Raw genomic sequence first — 12,568 nt, forward strand, 5'->3', positions numbered from 1 at the left:
AGATTGTGGGCTTTGGACTATGGGTTATGGGATTCAGGCTTAATTCTAGCTACCAAATGTGGTAAAGATAAAAACAGGGAATCAATCAATCAATCAGAAGTTTGTATAGCGAGGCTACGCACTTATGAGGGTATCATACATCCTTTGAACCTTGGAGCGGACGAGCTCGGATACCGCATCTTCACGCCACGAGGGGTACCAAACCTGTTAATAATTTGGCGACCTATCCAGTAATCCCTGAAGAAACCTACACTCTGCTGATGAGGAACAACAATTCTTAAACACCGGTGTACAGAGTTGGTGCTGCAACTTTGCCTGTCACACGTCCAGTGCTACGAAAGGCGCACACGCCTAAAGACTGCATTTACCATGATGCTCGAGGGTTACACCTTCCGGTGAGGTCAGAAGTGTGTGACCCATAGACTTTTCACTTTATATGGTTCCCTTGAACCTTGGAGCTGACGGGCTCGGATACCGCATCTTAGCGCCACGAGGGGTACCAAACCTGGTAATACTTTGGCGACCTATCCAGTAATCCCTGAAGAAACCTACACTCTGCTGATGAGGAACAACAATTCCAAAACACCGGTGTACAGAGTTGGTGCTGCAACTTTGCCTGTCACACGTCCAGTGCTACAAAAGGCACACTCGCCTAAAGACTGCATTTACCATGACGCTCGAGGGTTACACCCGCTGGTGAGGTCAGAAGTGTGCGACCCATAGACTTTTCACTTTATATGGTTCCCTTGAACCTTGGAGCTGACGAGCTGGGATACCGCATCTTCGCGCCACGAGGGGTACCAAACCTGTTAATACTTTGGCGACCTATCCAGTAATCCCTGAAGAAACCTACACTCTGCTGATGAGGAACAACAATTCCGAAACACCGGTGTACAGAGTTGGTGCTGAAACGTTGCCTGTCAGAAGTCCAGTGCTACGAAAGGCGCACACGCCTAAAGACTGCATTTACCATGATGCTCGAGGGTTACACCCACCGGTGAGGTCAGAAATTTGCGACCCATAGACTTTTAACTTTATATGGTTCCCTTGAACCTTGGAGCTGACGAGCTCGGATACCGCATCTTCGCGCCACGAGGGGTACCAAACCTGTTAATACTTTGGCGACCTATCCAGTAATCCCTGAAGAAACCTACACTCTGCTGATGAGGAGCCACAATTCCGAAACACCGGTGTACAGAGTTGGTGCTCCAACTTTGCCTGTCACACGTCCAGTGCTACGAAAGGTGCACACACCTAAAGACTGCATTTACCATGATGCTCGAGGGTTACACCCGCTGGTGAGGTCAGAAGTGTGCGACCCATAGACTTTTAACTTTATATGGTTCCCTTGAACCTTGAAGCTGACGAGCTCGGATACCGCATCTTCGCGCCACGAGGGGTACCAAACCTGTTAATACTTTGTCGACCTATCCAGTAATCCCTGAAGAAACCTACACTCTGCTGATGAGGAACAACAATTCCGAAACACCGGTGTACAGAGTTGATGCTGCAACTTTGCCTGTCACACGTCCAGTAATACGAAAGGCGCACACGCCTAAAGACTGCATTTACCATGATGCTCGAGGGTTACACCCGCTGGTGAGGTCAGAAGTGTGTGACCCATAGACTTTTCACTTTATATGGTTCCCTTGAACCTTGGAGCTGACGAGCTCGGATACCGCATCTTCGCGCCACGAGGGGTACCAAACCTGTTAATACTTTGGCGACCTATCCAGTAATCCCTGAAGAAACCTACACTCTGCTGATGAGGAACAACAATTTCGAAACACCGGTGTACAGAGTTGGTGCTGCAACTTTGCCTGTCACACGTCCAGTGCTACGAAAGGCGCACATGCCTAAAGACTGCATTTACCATGATGCTCGAGGGCTACACCCGCTGGTGAGGTCAGAAGTGTGCGACCCATAGATTTTTCATCAAAAACAATTATAACTGCAACGCATAACCATTTTAATACTCACACCTTCAGTACATCAACTGCTTTTGGAACTGTACCTTGTCATTCTTCAGATTGTGGGCTTTGGCCTATGGGTTATGGGATTCAGGCCTTATTCTAGCTACCAAATGTGGTAAAGATAAAAACAGGGAATCAGTCAATCAATCAGAAGTTTGTATAGCGAGGCTACTCACTTATGAGGGTATCATACATCCCTTGAACCTTGGAGCTGACGAGCTCGGATACCGCATCTTCGCGCCACGAGGGGTACCAAACCTGTTAATAATTTAGCTACCTATCCAGTATTCCCTGAAGAAACCTACACTCTGCTGATGAGAAACAACAATTTCGAAACACCGGTGTACAGAGTTGGTGCTGCAACTTTGCCTGTCACACGTCCAGTGCTACAAAAGGCACACACGCCTAAAGACTGCATTTACCATAATGCTCGAGGGTTACACCCGCTGGTGAGGTCAGAAGTGTGCAATCCATAGACTTTTCACTTTATATGGTTCCCTTGAACTTTGGAGCTGACGAGCTGGGATACCGCATCTTCGCGCCATGAGGGGTACCAAACCTGTTAATACTTTGGCGACCTATCCAGTAATCCCTGAAGAAACCTACACTCTGCTGATGAGGAACAACAATTCCGAAACACCGGTGTACAGCGTTGGTGCTGCAACTTTGCCTGTCACACGTCCAGTGCTACGAAAGGCGCACACGCCTAAAGACTGCATTTACCATGATGCTCGAGGGTTACACCCGCTGGTGAGGTATGAAGTGTGCGACCCATAGACTTTTAAATTTATATGGTTCCCTTGAACCTTGGAGCTGACGAGCTCGGATACCGCATCTTCGCGCCACGAGGGGTACCAAATCTGTTAATACTTTGGCGACCTATCCAGTAATCCCTGAAGAAACCTACACTCTGCTGATGAGGAACAACAATTCCGAAACACCGGTGTACAGAGTTGGTGCTGCAACTTTGCCTGTCACACGTCCAGTGCTACGAAAGGCGCACATGCCTAAAGACTGCATTTACCATGATGCTCGAGGGCTACACCCGCTGGTGAGGTCAGAAGTGTGCGACCCATAGATTTTTCATCAAAAAAAATTATAACTGCAACGCATAACCATTTTAATACTCACACCTTCAGTACATCAACTGCTTTTGGAACTGTACCTTGTCATTCTTCAGATTGTGGGCTTTGGCCTATGGGTTATGGGATTCAGGCCTTATTCTAGCTACCAAATGTGGTAAATATAAAAACAGGGAATCAGTCAATCAATCAGAAGTTTGTATAGCGAGGCTACTCACTTATGAGGGTATCATACATCCCTTGAACCTTGGAGCTGACGAGCTCGGATACTGCATCTTCGCGCCACGAGGGGTACCAAACCTGTTAATAATTTGGCGACCTATCCAGTATTCCCTGAAGAAACCTACACTCTGCTGATGAGAAACAACAATTTCTAAACACCGGTGTACAGAGTTGGTGCTGCAACTTTGCCTGCCACACGTCCAGTCCTACGAAAGGCGCACACGCCTAAAGACTGCATTTACCATGATGCTCGAGGGTTACACCTGCTGGTGAGGTCAGAAGTGTGCGACCCATCGACTTTTCACTTTATATGGTTCCCTTGAACTTTGGAGCTGACGAGCTGGGATACCGCATCTTCGCGCCATGAGGGGTACCAAACCTGTTAATACTTTGGCGACCTATCCAGTAATCCCTGAAGAAACCTACACTCTGCTGATGAGGAACAACAATTCCGAAACACCGGTGTACAGAGTTGGTGCTGCAACTTTGCCTGTCACACGTCCAGTGCTACGAAAGGCGCACACGCCTAAAGACTGCATTTACCATGATGCTCGAGGGTTACACCCGCTGGTGAGGTATGAAGTGTGCGACCCATAGACTTTTAACTTTATATGGTTCCCTTGAACCTTGGAGCTGACGAGCTCGGATACCGCATCTTCGCGCCACGAGGGGTACCAAACCTGTTAATACTTTGGCGACCTATCCAGTAATCCCTGAAGAAACCTACACTCTGTTTATGAGGAACAACAATTCCGAAACACCGGTGTACAGAGTTGGTGCTGCAACTTTGCCTGTCACACGTCCAGTGCTACGAAAGGCGCACATGCCTAAAGACTGCATTTACCATGATGCTCGAGGGCTACACCCGCTGGTGAGGTCAGAAGTGTGCGACCCATAGATTTTTCATCAAAAACAATTATAACTGCAACGCATAACCATTTTAATACTCACACCTTCAGTACATCAACTGCTTTTGGAACTGTACCTTGTCATTCTTCAGATTGTGGGCTTTGGCCTATGGGTTATGGGATTCAGGCCTTATTCTAGCTACCAAATGTGGTAAATATAAAAACAGGGAATCAGTCAATCAATCAGAGGTTTGTATAGCGAGGCTACTCACTTATGAGGGTATCATACATCCCTTGAACCTTGGAGCTGACGAGCTCGGATACCGCATCTTCGCGCCACGAGGGGTACCAAACCTGTTAATAATTTGGCGACCTATCCAGTATTCCCTGAAGAAACCTACACTCTGCTGATGAGAAACAACAATTTCTAAACACCGGTGTACAGAGTTGGTGCTGCAACTTTGCCTGTCACACGTCCAGTGCTACGAAAGGCGCACACGCCTAAAGACTGCATTTACCATGATGCTCGAGGGTTACACCTGCTGGTGAGGTCAGACGTGTGCGACCCATAGACTTTTCACTTTATATGGTTCCCTTGAACCTTGGAGCTGAGGAGCTCGGATACCGCATCTTAGCGCCATGAGGGGTACCAAACCTGTTAATACTTCGGCGACCTATCCAGTAATCCCTGAAGAAACCTACACTCTGCTGATGTGGAACAACAATTCCGAAACACCGGTGTACAGAGTTGGTGCTGCAACTTTGCTTGTCACACGTCCAGTGCTACGAAAGGCGCACACGCCTAAAGACTGCATTTACCATGATGCTCGAGGGTTACACCCGCTGGTGAGGTATGAAGTGTGCGACCCATAGACTTTTAACTTTATATGGTTCCCTTGAACCTTGGAGCTGACGAGCTCGGATACCGCATCTTTGCGCCACGAGGGGTACCAAACCTGTTAATACTTTGGCGACCTATCCAGTAATCCCTGAAGAAACCTACACTCTGCTGATGAGGAACAACAATTCCGAAACACCGGTGTACAGAGTTGGTGCTGCAACTTTGCCTGTCACACGTCCAGTGCTACGAAAGGCGCACACGCCTAAAGACTGCATTTACCATGATGCTCGAGGGTTACACCCGCTGGTGAGGTCCGAAGTGTGCGACCCATAGACTTTTCATCAAAAACAATTATAACTGCAACGCATAACCATTTTAATACTCACACCTTCAGTACATCAACTGCTTTTAGAACTTCAGATTGTGGGCTTTGGACTATGGGTTATGGGATTCAGGCCTTATTCTAGCTACCAAATGTGGTAAAGATAAAAACAGAGAATCAATCAATCAATCAGAAGTTTGTATAGCGAGGCTACTCAGTTATGAGGGTATCAAGGTGCTGAGGGGAGGTGGATGCTGATCCGTCTGGGCGTTGAGGTTCAGTCGAAGAGACAGGTCTTGAGATCCTTCCTGAATTGGGTCAGCAACTGTAATTGCCTGAGGTGGAGGGGCAGTGTTTTCAACGACTTGGTGGCAAGGTAGGAGAAGGATCTTTCTCTGAATTAGAAGTAATGGTTTACCAGCTTCAGGTCTGACCCCTGCCTCTCACTTCCAATGCAATGGATCTTTGCCGTTTTTTTTTAGGAGAAGAAGAGTATTTAAGCAATGCATCAAATAATAATCACAATAGCAATTCTAATTCTCAGTCAATTAAAAAGTTGGGATATATTTAAAGGGTTTTATTAATCAAATCTTTTAGTAGATCATCTTTATTGCAAATCACAAGTTAAATACAGATTAATCTCAATAGTCAATAAATGACAGCAAAAAAAAATATATTGGTCATTCAAATTGTGTTCCGTAAGGGAATGAATCCCTATTCTAAGAATTGGGGAGACATTGGAGTTAGTGGGAACCTGTAAAGACAGTGAGAAAAGCAAGAACCTTTAGCATTTAAATCAACTCAAAAAAGATCAAAATTATCAAAACAAAGAACTTCCTATAAAGAGATGTTCAGAAAATGCAGTAGACTCTCAAAGCAATGTGACATAATGTCTGGGTCTAGGTAAAATGGAAAAAAGTGTGGGCAAAAAGAAGTGGAAAAAGGGTTTGCCCCTACTCTAGGAACATAAACTATTATTGACTACATATTTTACGTGGCCTCTGCAACATTTTGATCTCCTCATCTCTGTCAGCAAATCATTGTCCAATGCTCCCCTGGGAACAGGATCATGCCTTATCTTCTCATATGAATGCAATAATCCTCAGAGAGCAATGTTACATTTGCAACTAAATTGTATCAACTATGTGCTCACGTGGAGTTCGCCTCATTCAGGCGTACTTTCCCACATATGTAGGAAGTCTTTAACTATCTAATACAAATTTTCTGAACAGTAAACTATATAGAAGTCAAAATACCTGTATTAATGAAAAAGAAAACGTTTTTACAGGACTACAATTAAGAGGGACAAACAAACAGGTTAGAAAGTCAAATTCACATTTTAAACTCTGCATTTCAATGAATGAACTTGTCATTACCCCGTTAAATGACAAATATGTATCATGCATAAACTGAAGCCTTTGTATAGGTATAAATATTCTGCGAAAACTACTTGAAACTATATAAGCAACTTATTCATTATTATAAAAAACAGGTTCATGAAGTGGTCATCAATACATTTTTTACGCATATTTAGCATTGTCTATTGAAGCTTGTTTTTCAAGTAACATTGCTTTAGTCAATTTGCAGCCTAATAGGAGTAATCTGACCAGCTTACGGTTTTATGAATTCTGACTACATTATTTTCTATCGAAGCTTGCACATTACTTCTGCACATTTAATTAAAACCAGTGTTATTTCCTTGTTAAGTTTAAAATCTCTTTTACAGAACTGTCAATGGTCAGCTTGGTATTCTCTTCTTATGGGATCCTCCAGTTTATGTTCTCTGCACTGTAATTGCCCTGTGTCTAACTTCCCTGAAGAGCATCTCGCTTACTGCAGCAAGGTGGCAGCTAATGTTTTACAATTTCAGATCAATAGTAACGCATGCTTTAGAGTTGGGTATGTGCCCAGTTTATGAGTTTGCGTTACTGGTATTTATTTGTATACTAGGCTTCACCAACTAGTAGCTCTCGAGCTACTGTCACCTCTCCTGCTACCTGTAAGGAGCTCTACTATGTGCAACCCATCTGACTCAATTAATAGCTTTTGTTTGGATGAAATATTATGTATACCAAAATTGAGAATGTGTATTTAAGACCGAATTGTGTGTATTTTCAAAACTCATAGATGATGTTTGGAGAATAATAGCAACATTTCCAAATACATTTAAAAGTGACATTTGAGTGACAACTTATGTGGCAACGGGGAGACTTATAACTAATACATTGGTGTCAGGGGCTTTGCAGCTATGGCTGTTTGTATTGCCCAAGTATCGGCATCTCAAATTGACAACACCTTTTTTACATTTCTGCTGACAACCCTGCCTGATACACTGATGTGATCACTGCTAGTGATTTTGCAGATTGTGGCCACTAATGTAATCTTGTCTGAATTGGTCAGTACTACACCACCAATAATATTAGGAGTTCAGGATGATTTTCCTCGAACATAAGCAGCTCTTATTACTAAAAAGGTTGAAGACCCCATGTGCAGTATTCCTATAATATACTTTACTTTAAGTGCTGGTATACTTCCTTCCTCTTTTACTGCTTGTATTCACCAACCACCTCATTGCTGTTTTGGTTGTAATTCTATTGCACAGTAGTTCATTTGCCTGATTTGTTAACTTTATTCACAAAATTATCCGCACTGAAAAACTGGATTTGTCAAAGTGGTATAACGGTTTCCCAATATACAAGCTTGGGCTAATTTGATTGATGTTTTCAGATTAATGGGACTCTAATGGAGATGGTGTGCTTTATTGGGTATAAAGCATTTGAAAGGGTGAATTCATTTTTTCTAATGAAAATCAATTTTTGTAATTTGGCTTTATACTATAGATAATAACTTGTGGCTTGCAGAAAAGTTGCTCTCGCAGGGCTGCCTTCTTCCCCTTTTGTTGTTAGATCTTCCATTAAAACCAAAATGGGTTTATATGTGAAGAAATGTAAATATAACTTGTTTTAAATATAAAGGTACTGACACCTCATTCAATATATGATTGTATACAGATAATATGCTTCTGGTTATTCTCATGCTGATGTGTTATTCGGTCTGCTATTGAACCTCATAGAAACATGCTGTAAATTGACTACTTCTAAACTGTAACTTAACAATACTGAAGGTTTCATTTTGTACTACCTCTTGTTTAAAGAGCCATGTGGATCACTGGGGCATTATATGTATGTAAATTTTCATAGAGTAAGTCGGGTTCAAGATCTTGACTAATTTGACACCACTGCCAAAAGTAACTTTAAAGAAATGTTAATTGGAAATTGTCACAGATATTCCTCTAATTCTATGAGTTAGGGAGAAAAATTAATATTCTAAGAATGTATGCATTGTCGAGGATGTGGTACATATTTGTGTATCTACCTTTCTGGATTGGTGAGAACGAGTTTAATCAATTTACATATGTTTTCATGAACCCCTGTAGGAATCCTGGAAGGACCCCAAGTTATAATGACAGATTTTTAAAGTCCATCCTAAAATCGGGAGATTCAATTTCACAGATGTAGCTATGAAACAAGGTATTTACTTTTGCAACTTTTTGGATAGCCCTATGCGAGCAGGCACTTTGCAATGTCATGTATAGACTGACCCTTGCTAATTATATTTGCAATCAAATTTGTCCAGGAGTGAGTCAACTTCCAACATGTGGTTTATCTGATTCTTTGTCCCTGCTTAGTCCTGCAAGGGTATGTTTCATGTAGAGACAAAATGGGTTTCTAGTATCAAATATATTTGAATCCACGCCTGACCATTTGCTTTACATAAATACCTTTCTGTATGCAAATGCAACTTACAATGGAGGAAAGGAAAGAAGAGGTGAGTGGACAAAGCTTTGACCTCTTTACACTTTAATATGTACTATATAAAGACCATATAACAAGAGTGTGTTGGAGATATGGGTGCATACATGGCTACTTCCTTAACAATACCCTACACTTGATTAAACCGTTTTTCGCACAATACATACCTTGCATAACATGCATTCTCTTTGTTTTCTAGTTTCTTGGCCAAGTAAGCAGCAACACTAAGGAACCCTGATATATAAAGAGATACCATGGCATTCATGATAAATGAATGGTAAGTAATATAGTAGAACAAACACAATGCAGACTTGCACATTAATCGCAATGGGACATGCTGAGTGAAATATATGTTTGGATTTCACTGCAGAGTTCAAAATGAAACAGCAAGCATGTTGAATGTTTGCAGTTGAGCAAGAAACAGATTTTTCTGCAACAGTCTAGGTTCCTGAAAGCCTACTACGAACAAGAAATCTGAGACATAAGCATACAGTGCATAATTAAGCAACGTACCTCTACATTCATAACTCCGCCTAAACATACAGCGTGCATAAACAGCCTTGCAATGCACTTATGTATCCCTGTGGGTGCCTTGGTCTTGATATAATAACAAGCATCAATGTGAAGTTGTGGACTTCTATTTAAAAGTAATGAACAAAACAACTTACACATAATTGTTTCCTTGGCAGTAGTTCAGCAGAGCCAAACCGATGGTTAGGATAGTCCCTGCAGCAGCTGCTGTCCAGTGGGTACTGCTGAATACTCTGCAAGCCCGCACTACCAAAGCAGCTTTATCATAATGCCACATCACCACACTAAAGTAGATTCTTTTGTCAGAAAAAGACGTATGTACATGCATCTCATCTATTTTGTGTAGCATACAAACCCCCCTGTTATCCCTGTCTGCATAACATTTGGTTACTCAGTCTGGGTCAGGGCTTTGAGATTGACTAGGTCAAGGACTCCAGAGAGCTTGAGTAGGCTCCAAAGACATTGTTAATTCATGTCGGTGTCCAGGAAGGCATTGTCAACCCCATGCTGACCTTCTTTGTCCTGTAGTCTTGTCTGAAGCTGGATGTGTTTCCCTGGAGGGGATTGTTATTACTGAACCAGTTTTAGAGATGAATGAAGACTGATTTCAATTACTTCTCTGATGAATGAAAGATGAGTGATGTGGCAGTAACTGGTAAGATCTTCTAGGACCAAAATGGGATTCTTCAACGGGGAAGAATTTCCATATCTTGATGTTACCTGTGAAAGTTCCTAAGTTGAGAAAGGCTTTAAGAATGTTTGAAAAGTATGTGAATGCAAGTCCATGGAGGTTTTTCATTAAAGAAGAGGGTAGAATGTGGTCTTCATAGGTTGAGAGAATTGGAGATTGCATTGATATTGGTTTATAGGATCTAAGGCTGTTCATTTGATGATAATTCATGGGGGGATAGTTTGAAGGGTAGATTTGTGGGTGATTGTGGGCTCTGTTCTTCATTTTCATGGTCAAGAACTGATTGATGACATTGCACCTGTTGATGGAGTGTGAGACTAGAAGATCAAGCACTGGATCAATTAATAGTTCGATGTTATTAAAGAGGTGATTTGGTGCTAATGGAGGCGTATTGCTGTTGGTCTTATAGGAGGTGGTTTTAGCTGAGGTGATGAGGAACCTTAGTGCGGATCGGATATTTTTGAGTAGAATAATATCTCAGGTTTTGATCTACCTACATTTTGATTCTTGTCTACATAAGATGTGTTCCTTTTGAGCCATCTGTAGTATCATGGTGGTGTTGAGCAGTCATGTTTTCAATAATGTATAGCTGTCCCAATGCATTTTCAGCACAGTATTGTTTATGTTAGATCATGTACAATTTAAATAATAGCTGTCTTGTTGTTGCAGGGTGGACTGAAGTGTAATTGATACTTAGAGCGATTAATGGTAGGTGCATGATGGTTAATTATCTGCCTGGGTCATCAGGCCTTTAATGCCATTAACTGACAGTCAGAGGATAACTCCCTTTTAGTGTGTCCATGTGAATGTAGAATAAATGTTAATCCTTGGAAGTGTGGAAAAGTGATATGTGTAGTTCTCTAAGAGAGGATTTAAGATATTGAAAGCAGGATATCATGGTGCAGAGTATTTGGTGAGTACATAGAAATGGAAGCGGTTGCAAAATGGGAGAACATTTAATATTTTAAAGACCATCTCCCTGTGTGTTTTGACTGATCAAAAAAGTTAGATAACATTGCATGCTCAACACCACTTGTCAACATCTGGGCCAATCAACAGACTCCTCCCTCACATGCATACAAGCTGAATATTTTGATATTTGCTTACTCCCTTAAAACGAATCATTGCAATTTTTATTTATTTCATAAAGAGGAAACACTGTGATTTGATACCACAGAAGTGTGTAAGTCTATGGACTTTGTTCAACCAATCACTTTTAAGTAGTGTGAAAGTTCACAATAGGCTCGTGACAGAAGAAAGAGGGCCAAGAAATATGGATGACAATGTAAGGTAAAAATTATAGAGGTACAAAGTATCACGGTCTTCCCAATAAAAGAGAGTAATGTTGTATATGTTCCTCATGGTGAAAATAGCAGCAAGTGACTTTGATGAACATCATAGATAGCTCATAGAAGCAATATGTGTTATTGGAATGTAGTCGACATTCAATATATTGTGTGTATTCAAACATAGGGTTGTGAGTGATCAGCCAACACTGACGTCCACTTACACGTTAACATCTGGATGGGCTCTGGTGATACAATTATGATGCAAGAGAAAAGTTTCAGCTGAGCAGAGGTGGAATTATCATGAGATCACTGACAACATTAATATGGTTGTTTGAGAAGCTCAAAGAAGAAGTCTGATGAACATCATGTTGTCCTGAGCCAAGGACCTTTTAGATGTCAAATACTGTGTCTTCATCATATATCCTATCCTATATTCATAAATTCTGTGGACTGTAAAACACATGATAGGATAAAATAAGAAATATTCATAACTCAAGTCAATTAGATAGTCCGGGTGTGTTACAACATCACAGGAAGGCACTATTTCACTTGCAGCAGGACATGCTCTGAAATAGTTTAGTGTCATTCTTAGATGAGGTGCTCTAGGTGAAATTGGGCTGTTTGTTGAGAGGGAGCATTTTGACTAAAGCACCTAAGCAACTGGGCTTAGAACTTCAATGAGGTTAGATGTTGTGTGCTAATAAAGACCCAGGTCTTAGGTTGAACATACTATTAGTTTCACAAATAGACGGCATTGAGTAATACAGTTGTGTTATTCATTGCTTCCCCGGGCATGTCAAGAGGTTTCCAGCTGACTGGCTCCAGCATTACTGCAAGAGAACCTCTCTGCTTCTACCTCTCATTAGAGGAAAATATCTCCTTTTTCTTTAAATCTCTACTTCACTGTTAAGAAGAAAACTTTAGCAAAATACCTCAAATCTGACAACAAGGATTGAT

The 12,568-nt window shown here is 41.7% G+C and overlaps 1 protein-coding gene across 1 annotated transcript in view; it reads left to right on the forward strand.

Moving 5' to 3' along the window:
- Positions 1-12,568, forward strand: part of LOC147698103 (arylsulfatase D-like) — a 548,762-nt gene that overhangs the window by 110,625 nt on the left and 425,569 nt on the right. The window contains exons 3-4 of the mRNA XM_086934777.1: positions 8,725-8,818; positions 9,300-9,377. Of these exons, the coding sequence (XP_086790903.1) occupies positions 9,355-9,377 (23 nt within the window). The 5' untranslated portion in view covers positions 8,725-8,818; positions 9,300-9,354. The remainder of the gene's footprint in view (positions 1-8,724; positions 8,819-9,299; positions 9,378-12,568) is intronic.

Source organism: Lissotriton vulgaris, chromosome 8, assembly GCF_964263255.1.
Source record: "Lissotriton vulgaris chromosome 8, aLisVul1.2, whole genome shotgun sequence".
NCBI lineage: Eukaryota > Metazoa > Chordata > Amphibia > Caudata > Salamandridae > Lissotriton > Lissotriton vulgaris.